General features: G+C 40.8%; 1 protein-coding gene across 2 annotated transcripts in view; it reads left to right on the forward strand.

Annotated features, from left to right (window-relative positions):
• Positions 1-21489, forward strand: part of CDH20 (cadherin 20) — a 220858-nt gene that overhangs the window by 197028 nt on the left and 2341 nt on the right. For both annotated transcript variants that reach the window (XM_053571443.1, XM_053571444.1), the window contains 5 exons: positions 1162-1415; positions 6396-6532; positions 8563-8684; positions 12657-12774; positions 17676-17927. In XM_053571443.1, coding sequence (XP_053427418.1) covers positions 1162-1415; positions 6396-6532; positions 8563-8684; positions 12657-12774; positions 17676-17927 — 883 coding nt within the window. The remainder of the gene's footprint in view (positions 1-1161; positions 1416-6395; positions 6533-8562; positions 8685-12656; positions 12775-17675; positions 17928-21489) is intronic.

Genomic DNA, 21489 nt, shown 5'->3' on the forward strand with positions numbered 1-21489 from the left:
TCTCACTTTCCTGCCCCCGGTGGAGTGCTGTGGTATCATAGCTCACAGAAACCTCAAACTCTTGGGCTCAAGTGATTCTCTTGGCTCAGCCTCCCAAGTAGCTGGGACTACAGGTGCCCACCACAACACCTGGCTATTTTGGGGTCTTGCTCTGGCTCGGGCTTGTCTTGAACCTGTGAGCTCAGGCAATCCACCCTCCTTGGTCTCCCAGAGTGGTAGGATTACAAGCGTGAGCCACTGCACCTGTCGTGACATCTTTTCAAATGAGCAAGTATCTCTAAAGATAGGGTGACCTATTATCCTGGGTTGCATGAGATAGAAACAGTTCCCAGGAAATAAAACTTTTCATTTTAGAAATGAGACAGTCCTAGGTAAAGTAGGCCCCAAACTGAGGGGGTTCCTAGGAATATCTCTGAAGACCAAGCTGATTAAAAAGAGCAGACGCAGTACAGCGTGCAGCTCACAACTATAATCCTAGCACTGTGGGGCCGAGGCAGGAGGATTGGTTGAGCTCAAGAATCCAAGACCAGCCTGAGCAAGAGGGGGATCCCCCATCTCTACTAAAAATAGAAAAATTAGCCAGGCATTGTGGTGGCACGCTGAGGGTCCCAGCTGCTCAGGAGGTTGAAGCAGGAGGATCATTTGAACTCAGGAATTTGAGGTTGCTGTGAGCTATGATGCCACAGCACTGTAGCCTGGGCAACAGAGTTGAGACTCTGTCAAGAAAGAAAGGGAGGGAGGGAGGGAGGGAGGGAGGGAGGGAGGGAGGGAGGGAGGAAGGAAGGAAGGAAGGAAGGAAGGAAGGAAGGAAGGAAGGAAGGAAGGAAGGAAGGAAGGAAGGAAGGAAGGAAGGAAGGAAGGAAGGAAGGAAAAAAGAGTAAACATGTAAAGCCAAGCGTGCCCAAGATAATTGCTTTCATCACCCAAATGGCTTTCTTAACAATCTCGGACATGTCTGGCATCTTCTTTATCTTCCTTACCCAAAATGTTGGAAGTAATATTAAGACCTAGCTATGGAACAAAAAACAAATTTTATTCCTTTACCTCTTTTCCCTCATTTTAATGTTTTTGGGAACCTCCCCAACCGCCAATACTGGACATCCTTTTGACCCTTGACACATATGCCAGCGGCTAATCAATTTTCTTATCATTACTTTCCAGCCCCTGAGTTTTGAAAGCAAGAAAAGCTACACCTTAAAGGTGGAAGGAGCCAATCCTCACCTAGAGATGCGTTTCCTGAACCTCGGCCCGTTTCAGGACACAACCACGGTGCACATCAGTGTGGAGGATGTGGATGAGCCCCCTGTATTTGAACCTGCCTTTTACTTTGTGGAGGTGCCTGAGGATGTGGCAATTGGAACAACCATACAGATCATTTCTGCTAAAGACCCAGATGTGACCAACAACTCAATCAGGTTTTTACACAGACTGTACCTTTTCCTTATGTCCTGGAATCTTTTCTTTCTTTGCATGTAATTTTCTTGCACTTTTCCCTTTGCATCTTCCTTCTCTATTCCATCTGGGGAGACTTTCCTCTTTCTTTGAGATTTTTCTGTTTATGTAACATGGCCTTGTCACTTGCAACTGGTTCAGCCAAATGAGTACACACACACATACACAGACACAATCTCTCTCCTTAGTTCTCACTTGTGGTCCTATAGCCATGGGGCTAGATAATTCTGTGTTGTTGAGGGCAGCGTCCTGTACATTGAACGATATTTACCTGCCTCTCCAGCTTTTATCCACTAAATGCCAGTAGCTCCCCCGAAGTGGCAACAACCTAAAATGTGTCCAGATACTGCCAAATGTCCCAAGGAGGTGCTGCAAAATCTTGCCCAGTTCGGTTGAGAACCACCAATTCGGATAAAGCTTAGTCAGTCATACAAGCACAGATGTCAAAATGTTAAAACTGTTGATTCTTAGTGATGAATATAAAGGTGAACATTGCATATTCTTTCAACTTCTATAAACTTCTGACATTTTTTACTTTTTAAAAATAGAGAAAATATGCTGTGAGCTGTGATGCCATAGCACTCTACCCAGGGCGACAGTTTGAGGCTCTGTCTCAAAAAAAAAAAAAAATAGAGAAAATAACATGTATCATATGTTATTTTCCCACATACTATAGAAAAAACAGGCATAGTAACTACTCCTCTTGTCAATGGCTTCAATGCCATGCAGACTGGCCAGACAGGGCTTTGTACCACAATCCCACATATCTGTTTCTCCACAGTATGTTTTAAAATAAAAGATTCTCACTTAGATGTTTCCCCTCAAGAAGAGAATTGCTTTACAATCAGGGCCATTTTCCATCAATTCTGGAACCAAAGTGCAAATAGTAGGTAGATAGGCTGACACCCCAACCTTCCAGCACAACTGCCAAGCCTCTGAAGCTTGACACAAAAGATCAGGATTCCAAGGCTGTTTGAGGCCATCTGTCACATTAATTGTTGAAAGCCACACAGTAAAATGAATCTGGGGTCTTAGTGCAGATAACACATTTTAAACACACGTTAATTTATCAAATGCCTTCTCTGTCAGGCTACTTCTCCTACCTGGTGCTATTTTGTATTTAACGAAAACATGCTTTTTTTTTTTTTTTTTTTTGTGTGTGTGTGTGTGTGTGTGTGTGTGTGTGTGTAGAGACAGAGTCTCATTGTACCGCCCTCAGGTAGAGTGCCATGACGTCACACGGCTCACAGCAACCTTTAACTCTGGGGCTTATATGATTCTCTTGCCTCAGCCTCCCAAGCAGCTGGGACTACAGTGCCCACCACAACACCTGGCTATTTTTTTGTTGCAGTTTGGCTGGTCAGGCTACTTCTCTTACCTGGTGTTATTTTGTATTTAACGAAAACATGCTTTTGTGTGTGTGTGTGTGTGTGTGTGTGTGTGTAGAGACAGAGTCTCACTGTACCGCCCTCAGGTAGAGTGCCATGACGTCACATGGCTCACAGCAACCTTTAACTCTGGGGCTTACATGATTCTCTTGCCTCAGCCTCCCAAGCAGCTGGGACTACAGGTGCCCGCCACAACACCCGGCTATTTTTTTGTTGCAGTTTGGCCGGGGCTGGGTTTGAACCCACCACTCTCGGCATATGGGGCCAGCGCCCTACTCACTGAGCCACAGGCACCGCCCCAGAAAACATGCTTTTATATAGTTTAACAAGAATGTTTTGGGCGGCACCTGTGCCTCAGCGGAGTAAGGCGCCAGCCCCATATGCTGGAGGTGGTGGGTTCAAACCCAGCCCCAGCCAAAAACTGCAAAAAAAAAAGAATGTTTCTCTCCAGGGAATAAATGGCCTAGGGAGAAATCTGTTTCCCCTAATCAACAAGTAAACATTTAACATGTTCAGGTATTAAAATGGTTAAAAAGAATTTGTTTGAATTCTGATATTTTATCTTTTCAAAGGTAACTAAGCTTTCTATTATGAGTTATGACGACTTTATAGAAGTGATATTTTAACCTTAAGCTTTGTAAATGTAAGAGAATGGGGGGGGTAGCAAATCTATATTATCCCTAAAACACAAATAAAAATGAAGCAGATTCTATTGTAAGTGATATTTTCAGGAGCCAAGAATATATACCTTCTGATCTTAATCTATTGATTATATATCTATTAATCTATAATACATGTATCTATTCATATCAGAGAAGATATTGTGGGGGGAAAGTTTATCAAATAAAACTTTATGGGGCAAACTGAAATACAATAAGCACAAATACCAGAACCCATTTCTAAAACCAACATAATATCTATGGATAATTCCACATCTTCCCAGGTTCTGATTCTTGGTCTCTATGTGGTAAGCACCGGAAACAGGGTTTTGTTGGGAGTCACAGTACTAAATAACAAAAAGACTGAACACAAGAAACACACACACACACACACCCTAGAGGGTATGTGTAGTATTCAGGACTAAGATCATTATCTCAAGGTATATCTAGGAACAAAAGGGAAACACCAGCAGTTGTACATCCACAAAAGGTAGACAAAAAGGACTCCTGTCCAGCTAACAAAAAATGCAGCTTCAGATGATGGGCCAGTTTAAAACTATCAGTTGCCAACACATTAGTCAGTATTGGAGAGATCCATAATGGAATGTCTGCTTATTCCAGTAGAACCCAAGCCAGGATGAACTAATGGGTGAACAGGCCAGAGGCACAGAACAAATGTCTACTGGGCTATTCTAGGGCAGGACTCTAGATCCTCGATCCTGGCAAGAACAGGGCCACAGGCCTGGAGGTAAGAAGACAAGTACTCAGGCACAGGAGAAAAAGAGAAATTCCAATTAGCAGACCTAGAATAATTCTTCCTCTGCATTTTGGCTGTGAAGAGAGAGCTGAATTCTTATTGCTAGGGATGAGATCCCTGATTCCTTGCACTATCCCACGGCAACAAAGAATAATCCCTAAATCCAAGAACAACACTGGAAATCCTAGACTCTCAGAGGGAAAAGCACCAAAAAGTTAAACCTCTGGCTACCATTTAATAAATCTATTTGAGAATTGCTTCTAATGTTATCTCTCATCAAATTGCCCATTTTATCCTTATTTTTCACATAGAAGTTATTTTCTTATAAAATAATTTGTATGTGTTATATGCTATGTGGCCATCTAATTCTTTTGCATTGCATTACAAAGAATAAACTGAAATTTGTATTTCTAAAAAGAAAATACCCATTAAATCACAAAAAAAAAAAAAACGTATCACCTGAAGTTAAAAAGTTATAGATAGGGCGGCGCCTGTGGCTCAAGGAGTAGGGCGCCGGTCCCATATGCCAGAGGTGGCAGGTTCAAACCCAGCCCCGGCCAAAAACCAAAAAAAAAAAAGTTATAGATAAAAGGCCACTTAATATTTCTTAAAGATTAGTAGGACTTTTATAATCTCCTTTCCAGAAAGTTGATGGTATATTCATGTTTAAGAAGCTAGTCATCATTTACTGGTAAGCCCCAAAATGAAATCTCCGTATTTTGTTATATGTGCATGAAAAAGACAATGCTTAGATACCTGGAATTTTTAATAAATAATCAAGGAATTTCTGGCAAGCAGGATATTGAACTATTTGGCAAGTGAAATAGGCTTCCACTGGTGTGGAAACAGCCTTCCCTCCTGTGCCTGCCTAGAGTGTATGTGGATTTTGCAAGCCTGCTCCTGACACCCAACCTCCAAATCTCTTCCAAATTCAGAAAATGTCCTCAGCCAAGCAAACACTCAGGAAGGCCAACAAACACCAGCTTCTGTTGGCTTCTGGGAACTTTGTGTGTGTGTGTGTTATGCCAATTCTGCTCACAGCAGGTGAGCATACTATACTTGAAGAGAAAGCCTCCTACATAATCCACTAGTGTGTCCCAATTCCCCATTTTCCTCCTCTATCTACACCTTTAACTTGTCCTCCCACCTCCTGAATACTGGCTGGACATCCAAATCACTCCATTCACAGAAACAAGATCATCTTCCCTCAAATCTAGCCTCGTTTGGGAAATCAGAGAGGAATTCCCCTTGATGAGGGAGTTTTCTGGAAGAAAGTCTTCTGGTGTGTCAGCAGGCAGTGCTGACAGGGGTACTGTCCATGCATCTCCCATGCGTCTGTGACAGTCACCGTGTTGCTGTGGGTGCAAGCACAGAAAGCTGGTTTATCACAGTCTGTCTTATCCCTCAGCATCAGGCCTGCAGCTTGGAGAGCTGCCATCAGGGTTATGGCTCTGGAGACTGCTTGGCTGAGCTTTTCTCCTGAGTAGGAGTTGAAAGATAAGAGTATGAGCCAAACTATATTTTTTTTTCTTAAGAGAAAGTTCAACCTAAAATAGCGAGGAAATTTTAAAACTAAATCATGAATTATACCTACAGAAAAAACTAGTAATCCATCCAATGGATTCTAAATGAACTGTACAGGCATGAGTTTTTCCTTTATTAAAACATCACCTCTTAGCTATCATGCGTATCTTTAAGAGATAGTTTTATTTCCTTAAACAATTTCATACAATCCACGTAACATTAAGGTAGCATGGCCTGGTAGCAAATAAGCTAAGACTACTGGCATCCTATTTATTCCATTTTTTAAATGAGAAAACTGAAGTACTAATACCTTTTTTTTTTTTTTTTTGCAGTTTCTGGCTGGGGCTGGGTTTGAATTCACCACCTCCGTCATATGGGGCCTAAGCCCTACTCCTTTGAGTCAGAGGCGCTGCCCACTAACAGCTTTTTTTGTTTTGGAGGATTTTCTTGATTTTTGGTTTTGAACATGATAAAACCACAAATGCCATTTTCTAAGTATATATAACGCAGAGCAGTGGAACCATGTTCCATATGGTCTGCCCTCAGTGCTCCTGTGTAGTATGCTACCATATGCCATCCAAGTGCAAATAACATACTTAATCTGTGTTTCTGCAGATACTCCATTGACAGAAGCAGTGACCCTGGAAGATTTTTCTATGTGGATATTACAACAGGTGCCCTAATGACTGCAAGACCCCTAGACCGTGAAGAATTTTCTTGGCATAATATCACTGTCCTTGCTATGGAAATGAGTAAGTAGCACAATAAATTGGTCTCCATGCAGTGACAAAATGTGTTGTGAAAAGTGGAAGTTTCTAGAACTGATAACAAAAAATTATATTATTTAAAGAAAAAAATGGAATTTTTTCGGTTCAAATACTTTTTAAGTATCTCCTATGTACTTAGTTCCGTGTACAAAGCACACACACAAGCAGGAAAAGACAGCATTCTTACCCCCAGTGACTACGTTGGAAAAGGGAAGATTCTTGAGAAATCTAAGAGACTTTCAATCTTTAATAAATTCATTAATGTATAAATAGTATATAATATTCTTATTAGATGAAGCATTTATAACATATTATTCTTCTTACAAACACACACACATCCATATCTATAAGAATTTGAAACATCTTACAATAAAATATAGATTAATAGACTTACAAATTGAATGGGAAATTAATAAGAGCTAGAATATACATTATAAACTTAATAAAAATTCAATTATAAACTACTACATTCAATTTTTTTCACAATACTTGGTGATGGCAAAGGCTCAGGAAAATGGCAATCACTAACCCACTGGCTATATAACAAGGCACAGCAATTCAGGAGTGTAATTTGGCAATATATATTAAGATTTCCCAAAATAGCCAGGCGCAGTGGCTCACGCCTATAATCCTAGCACTGTGGGAGGCTGAGGAGGGAGAACTGCATGAGCTCAGGAGTTCAAGACTTGCCTGAGCAACAGTGAGACCCCGACTCCTAAAAAAATGAAAAACCCAGCTGGGCACCGCGGTGAGCACCTATAATCCTAGCAGCTTCTGGAAGCTGAGGCAGCAGAATGCCCACAGCCAGAGTCCACAGCCATATGAAAAAAAAAAAAGATATATCTAGACCCTGCACTAGATAACATGCTTTCAAAGTTATGCAGTGACACAAGATAATCCTGTCCTAAAATGTTAAAAGTTTTGAATCCAATTCTTTTATTTGCTAAACTGTAATTTTTTTTGTGTGTGTGTGTGTGTGTGAGAGAAAGAAACAGAATGTAGTTCTACCATTTTGGACAGACAGACTATATAATGTTACATACATAACTGTATCTCTGGTGGCAGGATCCTGGATCGTATTTTTCCTCTAAGTTTTTTAAGAAATTTTCATTATTTCTTCCATATACAAATACTTTTGTTTTAAAGACAAAATAAATTTTAGTTACACTGGCACTTTCTGGTAACCAAGCATTAGAAGGATTTAGGGGGGAAATAGTACAGCATAGTTACTTTTAAGAAAGAAAAAAAAAATGATCAGAAGAACAATGCATTCTGGGATTTAGTAAAATTATTTACCCAAAATAAAAATCTGTGTCTTGTTATTTCTACTTTAACTCCCTGGGGTGGTAACAAAAACAAAAGACAGGGGGGACACTGCTGGGACTACAAAATTATCTTGTGTGTGGCAGTGCCAAGAAAACACAGACCAAAAACACCTTTCCGCACAAGTAACTGTGAGAACTTCTGCCCCAGCCAGCGATATGGATTTGGTGTGTTTGATCCCACAGTATCCCCTTAGTCCCTAGACAGGAATTAATGTGCAATGTTATCTGCATTCCAAGGAGTAACTTGAAATCTTTGGGAAAATAATTCAAAGAGCTGATTATTCCACAGGAATAAAGCCAAGCATTTTGCCACATAGTATGCATCCAATTAGAAACGAGCTGGTTTAAAGCCCAGAATATAGGGTTGACTTGCCTTTCATTCCAGAACCAAAACTATGAGCCAAGTAGGAGATTCAAAACCGGATTCATTTGTGACACTTTCTCCTCTCATACTCCTAATAGCAAACACAGTAACACACTCTCCAACACACACCTTGTTCTGCCAGTGCTTTTGTCCGCCCACACTCTAAGTAGGTAACAAACATCTTATGCTTGTGTTACCATTTCCATGTACTTTATACACTCCTTTAAAAACCAGACTGACCAAGTAAATACTGACTTCCAGCAAACAGTATTATTCTTTTTCTGCATTACTGACCTCCTTGTGTTTTGGTTTTGTGTTCTCTTTAGACAATCCCTCCCAGGTTGGAAGTGTTCCTGTCACAATCAAAGTCTTAGATGTGAATGACAATGCCCCAGAGTTCCCCAGATTTTATGAGGCTTTCGTCTGTGAGAATGCTAAAGTGGGACAGGTATGGCACCCTGTGAACAGTGCTCCTTGGTTAACCCCTGGCATATGGAAACAACTGTTACAGATAACCAAAGACATTTTGACTCCAGGAACTAACATTACCTAACAGAATCTCCACATTTTATATATCAGGTCTCAACAGTGTACTTGTTAAGACAACTATTTGGAGCCTATATTATATATTACAATCTGAACAGTTCTTTGCAGATGGCTTGTTTCCCAGGGCTGCCTGTATAAGGTGTTTACCTGCCTTGAAACTGAACTGTATAGTGCCAACTGTAACATATGCTTCAGGTCCTAGAAGTGAGGGACCACACAGCTCCGGGAATGGAGGAAGAAGAGTCTTCTCTTTTCCTGAGCGTAGCACCAATTCCTCAAACTATTTTGTGGTAGGGAAGCTCCCCACTTCCCTTTCTTAACTTTTAGCAACAAGTACTTTGTTTAGGGACTGCCTGGACTACTTCAGAATGCTTTGTTCCCTGGAATTACCTACTGCCTCTCCTCCCTCAAATAAAACACTCATTTTCTCAGGGCTGTCCGTGTTAGATACAAGGAAAGCAAATAAACTTCTACTTATTTGAAATAACTATAGCTCCATAATCTTCAGACATACTTGCATATTTTTTAAAGTATGCTTTTAAACCTAATTATTTGGTTGATCAAATTCTAAGTGGCAGAACTGAGTCATCCCGACTTTATTTGGAGGGGCCCTGTACACGTACACATGTCAGGCTACTGCCTGGCCTGTGACTTGCCTTCCATCTCCCCTCTGCTTCTGCTTCCTCCTCTACCTATGACACAGCAGATTCCCTTACAGTCCTAATTTACTGCCCCTAGAATGTATCCTGTGGCTTCATGGATGCTGGTGGTGGGTCAATTGAGTCAGGACTGTTTAATATCAAAGTTAGGACAATGGGTCATTCAGGCTTCCAACCATAAGCTGGCTTGGCTTCCACTTCTCTCACACTCCGGGAACAGCAGTACCAGCATCCTGCTGCACAGAGATGATGTCTGTATGCTCAAGACTTTTATTAGCTCCCTGAACTCACCAAAGATTGACTTAATACATCTTTATCTTTCTATTTAGTCAAAGCAAAAAATGATTCCCATCCTTTGGGGCAAAAAGGCATTCTATAGTAATTCTGAGCTAAATAGACTTTATCCAGCAATCATTGAAATTTGGTGCACTGGTCTATAAACATGCTAAACATTTTTTTTCACCAAGTCTAGGATGATTCTACTTTTACATTATTGAATTTCTACTCTAGAAAGGCCTGAAATAGTATGCAGCTAATAAAAGTTATAATGCACACTTTATAGCATAAGAGGAGATGATCCATTTTATTGTAAGAAAGGAGGTATAAAAACTACACATACATGCTTGCAGTTATGTAAGATCATGTCTGCATGTGAACACAGATTGGAAGGGAAGATGCAAAAATAATACAGCTACTGTGCTAAGGTAGCTGAGTTTTAAGTGAGGGAGATTGGGACTTTTAATGATTTTTGTTTTATGTTATGACTACATATTATGCAGAAAAACTGTTTATATTATAAAAATCATGATTATGATTAATATATAATTTTATAACATAAGAAACTAATTATATTCTATAATATAAATGGGGTGATAAGTAGCACAGTAAATTAAAGCCCCTCCCCAAAAATTAAATACTCCCTTTCTTAAAAGGCTTCAGAATAGGAGAAGAAACACTCTGATGGATAAATAGCACTTTAACCACCTCTTCTATTTCTGAGGTCAAACAAACATACCCCTCATTTCTAAATACATCTTTTAATGGAATATTATAAAGTGTTTTCAAGTACAGCTTATCTGTGATTCTAAGGTCAGGGCATGAACCATAAGTCTGTCACATTTCTCACCTTTCACCCCAAATATTAAAAATCCTATCCTTTGATTTGGACTCTGGGAAATGTTTTGAAGATTTTCCAAAGTATGCAGCTCAAAAGGTATGTCCGGTTTACAAAGAATCAAGCCTCCTGTGTTTACTTGCTGGACGCTGTGATAATCTTCACATCTGCCAAGTCCAGACACATGCTTTTCTCTTAGGGAGCAGCCGTGAAGGAATCCCATAAAGAAATCAGACGACATAGTTGGTGATGGCTGCGGGCAGAATGAAACCAGCTGAGCAGAAACCTACATGACAAGTAGGGCTGAGGAAGCAATCTGACCTGCCAAAATAGAGAGCAGGGAGCCAGCCAGGCTGCTCCCAGCCCAAACCTAGAGATCAATGTCTTCACTCACTCATTCTCTGAAGCCCTGTGACCAACCAGCCTCATGCCTCAGGCCCCAATCTCACCAATACATACACAATTCACAGGTCAGATGTTCTGAAATAATTTTCCCAACTATGTTTGCCAAGTTATATACAATTCTCTGCTTATAATATTCTTCAAGAAATATGCTATTGCTCTAATGTAATGTTTGGTACTACAAGCTTTGTCTCCAGGCAGAGAAAGGGTGGGCTGGTGACCCTAGTATGTAAGCAGCACTGATTTTGGGCATGGAGCCGTGGACAAGTTAATCTCTACTACTCTGCTTGCCTGACCCCTGTCTTTCTTTTATTTAGAGACAGGGTGTCACTCTGTTGCCCAGGCTTAAGTATAATGGTGTGATCATAGCTCACTGCAACCTCTAATTCCTGAGCTTAAGCAATCCTCCTGCCTCAGCTTCCCAAGTAGCTGGGACTACAGGTGTGTGCCACAATGCTTGGCTATTTTTTTTTAACTTTTTGTAGAGATGGGGTCCTACTGTGTTGCCCAGGTTGGTCTCAAACTCCTAGCCTCAAGCAATCCTCAGCCTCCCAAAGTGTTGGGATTAAGGCACAAGCCATTCCACACAGCCTACTTGCCTTTCTTATAACACCATCCCCCTACATTTAGACCCAAAAATTGTGTTCTCCAAGAGGCATATCCTGAAATGGAGTTCTGGTATAAAGAAGGTGTTTATTAGGGAGGGCCCATGAGGCCAACACCTATGGGAGGGGAAGGAAAGAAAGCAGGAGTGAGCAAAGAGAGAAGTCCAGCTACAATGCACACCCATTAACTCCCTGGGCTAACTTCAGAGAGCCTAGAACTAGAGTTTTCCCAAGTGGAGATGGGGTGGCCAGGCCTGTATACTATCGTATCAATCAGCTACTGGAGGTGGGTCACCTCTTGCCCTGAAGAGCTGGTGACCCACCTCTTCCTTAGGGAAGATGACTCTCTGCAACTAGTAATGCCTGAAGAGACTCTCAGGTAAAGGCCAGTACAACAAGTCCTTCACTGAAGGGGGATCTGAGCAGCAGTGTCCAGAAGGCCCCTTGCTGGGAACTTCCCTCTGTTAATCTTTAGCATATGACCTCCCTTAACCTACAGGTGAAGAAATACAGACTAAGAAAGCCCATCTGGGGCCTCAAGCTCACCTTGGATGTGCTGCCAACAAAATGTGGCTGCCTGTGACCCACTCCTCACACATTTTCCCTCAACCAGACAGAACCAATGCTGATGTCTGCTTACTTCTTTTCTAGGTAGTGGTCATTCTTAAACCGTGACTTCTCAAAGACAGCAATTTAACCCTCAAATGTTCACCCAATGGTGAGGTTAAGTAGATGAGAAGAGAGGAAGAACATTTGGGGTCAAGCAGGACTTTGTGGCACCTCAGTCCTTTAACTCAAAGTCTCCTATTTAGACTGCCCAAGAATGGCTATCTGTGGTGTGGAAACAGAAGTTACAGTGATGTCTAACACCTGAAGTATTTAGGTACCATTCACCCTATGCCTACTAACATACTCAGGCCCAACAATAAACCAAATGAAACCCTCAGTTGTTGACAGCATGGAAAGTTTCCAGGTAAGTCTCATGATGTGCTTCTCATTAGGTAAAACACCACTAGATCTGGGTGTGGGATTTCACTGGGCCCTAATGCTTTCTCCTTTGACTCCAACTCACCCAATTCCTGTCCCTCCCTCAGCTGATCCAGACGGTGAGTGCAGTGGACCAAGATGACCCACACAATGGTCAGCATTTCTACTACAGGTTGGCCCCTGAAGCTGCTAACAACCCTAACTTCACTGTAAGGGACAACCAAGGTAATCCAGTGGATTTTCTACAGCTTAGGCTGGCTACTTTGAGTTACCGTACTATGCACACAGTGTCAAAGGTCACCTGCTCTTTAATAGCGGGGAGAGCATTTGTAATGTCTTACATCAAAGCCAAAGAAAGCCCTCTGCTGACTCTAAAACTTTCATTCAGTTAGTAAGTCAATAGATGGTTTGCTAAGGATACGTTCTGTGTCAACCACTCTGCAAAGCTAAGAGGCAAAATTCTTCATTCATTCCCAGTGACAGCAGCCTTGTTTATGTGTTCTATAATGCTAGGGAAAATCTGAGAAACATAACAGAAAGTGACCTATATAAAGAGAAAAACCTAAAAAAACATTTCTAAGCAAGAATCAAGGGGGGGAATCAGTGAAAAACCCTCAGAACAAAAGGGAGATAAAGGCTAAGTAACAGAGATAGCAAAGGGCAGATACAGGAACATGCACAGCAGCTGTGGTAGTGAAACAACTTTATCACTTCAGAATGCCTTAGAGACACATTCAGGTAGGGTTCCCTATATCCACAAAGTGCACCCCACTACAGCTTTGTTGGAACAGAAATCTAAAGCCCTCTTCTCCAACAAGCATTCAAATCAGCTAAGGGGTTTACTGACCCGGCACACTCTTCTTTGGGCACAGATGGGAAAAGGAGAGACTTTTGTTCTTTTGCCAGATGACTGCTTCCTAGAAAGGTCAAAGCAATGGAAAAAATAAGTTAAATCTGTCAAATGAACCCCTTCTGTTAATTCTGCTACCAAATGACCTTGGAGAGGTCATCAGTGCTCAGGCCTGCAATAGATTCATTTTCTTTCCAATTCTAAGACATTGTTGCTTTGTAAAAGTCTAAACAAAGGATAAGGAAAAGTCATGATTAGGCATGATGGGTCTTAGTCTCAAACATCAATTATTAAAAGTATCAATTCAACTCCACAGTAGTCTTTTGCTATAAAATTTGAGAATCTCAGACCTGTTTTCTTCTACATGAAAAGCAATAAGATATTCCTTCAACCTTTTGTATGTTATCATAAAAATCACTATAATACTTCTACAAGGAAGGGGAAATATGAATAATACAAAGAGAAATACTATAATCAAATATCCTGAGATTTTCATTCAGTCACAATTGTGAACTATTCATTCATGTGCTTCATGGGAAAGCCTTCCTGCAAAACGTAGCTTCTGCTGCCATAGATTGGTTTTACAAAGGAAACCCTAAGGGTAGAAGGCAGATAAGACATTACGTTCTTTCTTTAAATTTTCAACTATCATTCTAGTATATTTCAGAATCAATAAAAAATAATAATGCCACAAAATGCTGCAAATTTCTTAAAGTGACTTTGGGCATCAATTCATAGAACCACTATCTTAAAAAGATGAGCCACTGGAACAGTAAAAGACATGGGTCATCTTTTGGAAGGTTTCCCAAAGCAGAAGTCATCACATCCTCAACAGAGAGCATGAACTCTTAATATCCTTGTGACAATTTACTCTATAAGCATTTTTTACTGAGACTCACTGAGAACCTGACCAGCACCTGATGTGGTGAACCCACCATCATATGCCCTATTCCCGTGCCCTGAACACAACAGGGCACTACCCCAAGTAAAACTGTTTTTATTTTATAGCTCCCAAATCTTATGACAAAATTATGTGCATATAACACTTTAGTTACAAAAGCATTTTGCCATGCTTTGCTTTATTTAATATTTCTAATAATCCTGTTAAGATTTTAAGGAAGTTACTGATCTCTCTGATTCTCACTGTCCCATTTGATAGTTACAAAAAGTAAGCAAATAGCCCAAGATAAGAGAGTAAATGTTAAGGCTGGGACTAGAAGCTGGGCCCTTTTTTAGCCCCACATTCCCATACACAACATTTTGGGTCGCCTTAAAAACAAATCCCTATTCCAAATGAATTACTAAAGTTCTAATTATTGCATTCAACAAAACCTTTCCAAGTGGCTAGTATATGTCAGGCCCATTCCAGAACTGGACCCTGCAATGCGATGCTCTGATTTTTCAATTTAATCTTTTTTTTTTTTTTTTTCTGAGATAGGGTCTCACTTTGTCTCACCCAGGCTAGAATGCAGTGGTGTAATCATAGCTTACTGCAGCCCTGAACTCCTGGACTCAAGTGATCCTCCTACCTCAGCCTCCCAAAATGCTGTGACTACAGGGATGATCTACCATACCTGGCCCATATCATATTATTTAAAATTAAGGAAAGATTAAGACAGCTAGCAGAAACACTAGAGGTTCAAAGCTCATCCACCATCACTTCTATTTCATTCTATTGGACAAAATAAGTCATGAAGGAAAGTGTGGCTTCAAAGTGTAAAGAAATAGATTCTGCCTCTTTAGTCAGAGTAACTGCAAAGTCATCTGAGGAAGGTGGCAGACACAGTGAGAAGTGAAGAATTGGGGCCATAACCTAATCCACTGCATTCCATTTTCAATCGACTTGTAGAGTACCTTGCCTAGGCTATTGGGTGGTGAAGTCCTTTGGACTGTACGGACCTTTCCCTTCCCTTTGACCTCAACAGCCACACTTACATGCATATTTTTACATTTCAATCAGCAGTTCCTTTTAGTTATAATACTCCAGAAAACAACCCTCCTTTGGTGACTCTTCTTGTTATGGCATATAATAATGATGATTTTGATTTTTAGTAAGTAATGATGGCAATGATGTTATGTACTTGCTTTCATTATTGTATGTTTAGTTCTAATTATGAGAGAGAGTATAAAGTAGTGGTTGTAACCAGGAGCTCTAGAGTAAGAGCTCATGGGATTAAATCCCAGCCCCAGCACTGGCGGTGTGACTCCAGACAGCAAGTTTCATCTTTCTGAGCTTTACCTTCTTCTACACATGTAAAATGAAAATACTCTTAGTTCCTAGTTCTTCGCTCTCCCTTGTTGAAAGAGATAATTCAGATGGGACTTTCACAGCATTTAGCATACTGCTTGGTATACTGTAGGTACTCAGTAAATGGTACTATTATTATTTTGTTGTTGCTGCCATATGCCAAAGATTGTATTAACTGCTGTGCATGCGTTATCAGATTTAAGTGGCATAGTGATCAGAAAATAGATCCCTGCCAATATTTAGCAACCTGACCTAAACACTTATTTCCTTATGGTCGTCACCCTCATTAGGATGTGTTTGTACATGGAAACTGTCCTTATTAAAGGGGATAAAATATCCCAAAATGTAAAAATAAATAAATAAATAAAATTAAGGAAAGAAAGGCCAGGTGCGTTGGCTCTCCTATAATCCCAGCATACTGAGGCCAAGGCAGGAGGATAACTTGAGGCTAGGAATTTGAGAATAGCTTGGGCAACACAGAAAGACAAAAAATAAAAATAAAAAATTAGGCAAAACCTTAATTATACTGTTATGAAATTCAGCTCAAGTCATTCTAAAAGTCTTATGACCTAGCCTAAATTAAACCAAAAAATTAAATAGTTCTCTTTAGAGAAAAACTTGGTTTCTGAGAAAAAAAAAAACCTAAAACTATGAAGCAGAATTAACAGTACTTACTTATTAAGTTCAGAAAACAGAAAGACGGGTGGTTGTGTGGTAGGTAGAAATAACAACATAATCTTCAGGTTGGCTATCTTTCTCCACTGAGAAGAAAGTAAGAAGAGAGTAGCCGATATCAAAGCAGGAAGAGATCATGATTATCTCAATAGTTTTTTGACAGTAAATGTTACTAAACCACATAAGTAATTACAAAATAAATGGAAGGAGTGCATGTTTGGGAGTCAGAGAGACCAGAGTTCAAATCCCAGTTGTACTACCAACCGGGTTAGGGCCTTCGAATTATAAAATCTTACTTCTCTTACTGGATAGGGAGAGATTGTTACTATCTCACAGAGCTGTGGGGAAGAGTAAATGAGATACTGCATACAAAGTGCAAGTACATGGCACATGAGCACACAATATATTATAGCTGCTACCATAAAAAACAGGGGAAAGAAGGGGGAAAAAGTAAGGGACACTGGGCTAGTCAGAATAGACTAGATTATGCTCCACAAACTACCACCACCAAAATCTCAGTGGCTTAGTGCAACTGAAGTTCACTTCCTGCTCACATATGGTGTCTGAGTGTCCTGGGACAGCTGTCTACCATCCACAGCAGTGTCCCAGGCTGCTTAGATCTTCATTTCACATATGCACTGCCAGGCAAGAAATCAGACTCCTACACCTTAACACGCTTCTGCCCAGAAGTGACACAAAATTGCTGTCACTAACTGTTCCAACTTAGACCACCAATCTGGGAGAAATAACAGGGTGTATCATATGATTAGGGGATTTTAAGTAAGTTTCTGCTAAATGAGCAGGTTCTTGAGGAAGCACAAGAGGAACTGGTGACTGCATTTCACAGGCATAAAAGAAAATAGCAAAAGACATGAATTCTAGCCAAACTGGCAAAAATAAGCAATCTGCCACAGCCACACAGCTCCTCGCATTCTCCTCCTGGAGGCACAAAGTGGCGGTGGGGCCTTGGCAAGCTGCTGAGCAAGAACAAATAAGGACCACAAGTCACCAGTGATTGTTCATTTCTGTCAAGCTTTCCCAAGGACATTTTTGTTAGATTTGAAGTCTGACAGTTCACCCTGGGCACTTTATGTTGCAAAGGGTAAGACAAACGCTCTAAAAAAGCTTTCTATGCTAGGCCTCAGGGTTTTGCCTGAAAGCAAGCAGAAATCTTGGTTTCTGAATCCAAATACTGATCCAGGCAAACCTGCTTTGGCTATGGCTGAGCAGCAAGGAATGTTTGACTATCCTTCTCTCTCCTTCCTACACCCTGTCCCTGCCCCTTTACTTTCCTCAATCTAAGACGTTAATTCACCTTCCCTTTTTCAACTCTGGAACCCTTGGCTTCTTCAGATAACACTGCCCGGATTCTAACGAGGAGGTCTGGCTTCCGGCAGCAGGAGCAGAGTGTCTTTTACCTGCCCATCCTGATAGCAGACAGCGGGCAGCCGGTGCTCAGCAGCACTGGCACCCTGACCATCCAGGTGTGCAGCTGTGATGACGATGGCCACATCATGTCCTGCAGCCCAGAGGCTTACATGCTCCCAGTGAGTTTGAGCCGGGGTGCCCTCATTGCCATCCTGGCCTGTGTCTTTGTCCTCTTAGGTAAGTAAGGGGCTCCTTTCTGTTCTACGGGGTTCTGCAAATGCTTACTCAGATAATAAGTTAGTCACCATCATTAACACCTATTCAGAATTGGTATTTTTCAAATCATGCTTACTGAATGAGTGGTAGAATGAAGCTGAGAAAGGGTTTAAAAAAAATTGAAGATAGTCCTTTCCTTCAAGCCTGTCTGGAGATATTAAAGCACATCTGTTTATCAAGGATCTACCAAGAGCAGGGGACTCCATGCTAAGTGCTGGGATTAATAAACCAGACACATTCCGGCCTTCACGAGTTTACTTCAAACCAAGCAAGTTTATTTTGACATCATGGAACCGAATCATAATTTTGGACAGGATAAGATGATCATTTCTTCTAACTCAATTTCAGGTCAAGAGTAGGTAACTCACATAAAGGTAAGTGACAGGCCCAAGGCCAAACGGCAGAGGCAGAACCAGAACTGAAATGCAGGCAGGCCGTATAATGGGCATCCCTGTGCTTCAGCAGCAATGCTCTTCTCCAAGATGCTCATCCCCTGATTGTAGAGGCAATAATACAGAGAAGGGAAGAAAGACAAGGTGCCCAGGGGTGTGGGGGATAGGGATAGATGCCATTCAAAACAGGGTGGTCAGGGCAAATCCTCACTGATAAAGAGATCTTTGGGCAGAGATCACAAGGAAGTGATGGTATGAACCATGTAGATTCAGAGAATAAGCTGTTGGTGGACATTAGTGCCTTCCCAGGCACTACAGCCATCTAACAAAGAGTGGTGGCTACACAGAACCAGTTTGCCTCTGTGGTGAAGTAAAAGGACGTGACAACAGACTAGTGGGAAAACATTACTGGCCTAGGGATCCTTAATTCCTCTTCTCAAGTCACTGCAGGGTAGCCATCCACCTCCCTTGTGCATAAGGCCATCCATGCCATTGTTTTTAAGTCCATATTCAAAAACAAAACCACCTAACTCAACTCTTGAAACAAAGAAAAGATCTGTACATATATCCCTAGTCTTCTTATGCATTTGCTATGGGATATACATCTTGCTTAGAGAAAATCAGATTTAGTAAATAGTAATATTATTCAATATAAAGGAAATCCTAGCTTTCTATAAGGAATAAAAGGAAAGCACTGGGGATCTAAATGAGACTAGACGTGCATATATCCACATACACTTCCACACAGGGAGACTGAGTCAGACTAAAGAAAGAAGTCTCAGGTGGCCCCTGTGGCTCAAGGAGTAGGGAGCTGGCCCCATATACCGGAGATGGGGTTCAAACACGGCCCCAGCCCCAGCCAAAGAAAAAAAGAAAAAGAAGTCCCTAACTGTATGACTAACTTTCTGGGTAAGTCTGTGGAATATGCATCTCAGAGCACATTTTAAAAAACAACACATAGTTTAATTTTATTGTTTACTTATGTCCTACATGAAGGGAGAGAAAGTATATATAAGTAACTTTACTAAGTCCTGGGATCCCTGGAACAGAGAGAACTGCTGTGGGTTCTGCTCCATGACTGTATTGACATATACAACCTCCCTGCAATTTCTTAAGTGTCCACAAGGTGGCATTGAGAGTCCTTGAGAGCAGAACAAGACAACTTGCAAGAGGCCTTTGAAGAAACTTGCTCCTAGGAGAAACTGCCAGACCAGCAGTCCTTACTTCGATCTTTAGAAAATGTCTGTGTTTTAAGTTCACCGTGGCCCACAAAGAGCCATCATTACAGACATACTGATTTAAAAAGACTGGCTTCGACAGATTCTCACGTTAGAAATGGCATGCAGGGGATAATTTATCCCTCCCCAACTCATGTCTCATCTTTTGAATTGTACAGAATAAGTAAACAGTTTTCAGAAGCTAAATTGAGCAGAGCTGTCATAATATCCTCATAGCTGTAAGTACTCTTATGTCTATTTTTTTTTTTGGCCAGGGCTAGGTTTGAACCCGCCACCTCCGGCATATGGGACCGGCACCCTACTCCTTGAGCCACAGGCACCACCCAGTACTCTTATTTCTAAGAATGCACATCCCATATTAAAAACAGTCCATAAAACTGTAATATTTCAGTTGCAATTGTCAACAAAATACTACATTTTATGGACAACTGAATAAACACATTAATTCTGGCTTTGTGGGGTTTTTGTTCATGTCTCACATATGTATATAGCTCCTAGAAAATCTCAGAATCCCATGTACTGTGTCTACAGTATCTAAAGAATAAACATCCTGAGAACTGACTGTGTCAGGGAAGCCCTTCAGCTAAATAGGATCATTTTTCCCAAAATCTGATTTTCAGGGCATTATGCAATACTTATTTAAATCAGATTACCTAAAAAATAAGACATGTTTATTTTTATTTTTCATAGATGGACCAGTTCTATATAAACTGCCTAATTCTCCATGACTATCAGAATTCCCTCCAGATATGCGGTTCTCAGTCTGTGGGTTGCAACCCTCAGGAACTATATTAAAGGGCCGCGGCATTAGGAAGATTGAGAACCACTGCTCCAGATAATCAAAGACTTTTTTCAATTTGCTTGCTAGCATCTTCTAAAATATCACTCCTACCACTCCAGGGCCACAAGTATGAAGCCCTTTCTAGTCTACCAAGCAAAGTTCACTGCCCCTACCTCTGTACTCTCTTGGCAACTCTTGTGACCCTATGATAGCCCTTATCACTGTAGATTGTAGTAATGATTACTCATTAGCATTTATAATATCCTTAGAATGTAAGTTCATAAGACCAGAAAACATGTAGTGTTCAAAACTGTTTACTGTTTAGCACAAAGCCATAAAAATATTTGGGTCTAGTCATTGTTTACTGAATCCCATGAACACAGCATGTTCACTTAGAATCCCATTTCTCCAGCCTGAATCAATCCAAATCACACTCCAACCTTTGATACCCAATTCAAGCCCTCACTTCTTTAGAGTCCTATTAGTCTCTTTCTCTGAAATTCCACAGTCCTTCCAGTCCATTCCTATTTTTGCACACAGAAAAATGTACAAAAATAAATCTTTGGTTCCTGTGTGTGCATTTTGTCACCCAAACTATTTGGGAAAATATTTGATAATATCATTAATTCCAATTTACAAAAGACATCCCATGTTCAAATTTTTTTTAAATCATTGTGGATTTTATTAGCCTGTAATCTCTTACCATACATATGACTATACTCCATTTTTTCCCCTTGGATAAACTGGGGTCTTACTTTGCAACACTGTCAAACTGTCACTGTTCACCAGCTGTAACAAAGCACACCAGAAAAAAAAAAAAAAATCAATAGCAGTTCTACAGCTAAAACCTCAACACACTTCCTGGAAAACCTTTTCAGTCACAGAGATAAACAGCTCAATGGGATTATGTCTCTCTCTCCTTTAAACCCAAGTGAACACATCCTGGAAAAAAATGCAGTTGTTGGGATAAAATTGTATCCAAACCTGCAAGGGCACATCTAACAGCGTGGTAGTTCTTAGATAATATGATGAATTATATAAAACGTCACTACTCATTCTCTCCCTTCCATGAACATCACTGGGCCCAGAAAGCCACAATCTCCTCTTTAAAT

The sequence above is a fragment of the Nycticebus coucang genome, chromosome 19 (assembly GCF_027406575.1).
Source record: "Nycticebus coucang isolate mNycCou1 chromosome 19, mNycCou1.pri, whole genome shotgun sequence".
NCBI classification, from domain to species: Eukaryota; Metazoa; Chordata; class Mammalia; order Primates; family Lorisidae; genus Nycticebus; species Nycticebus coucang.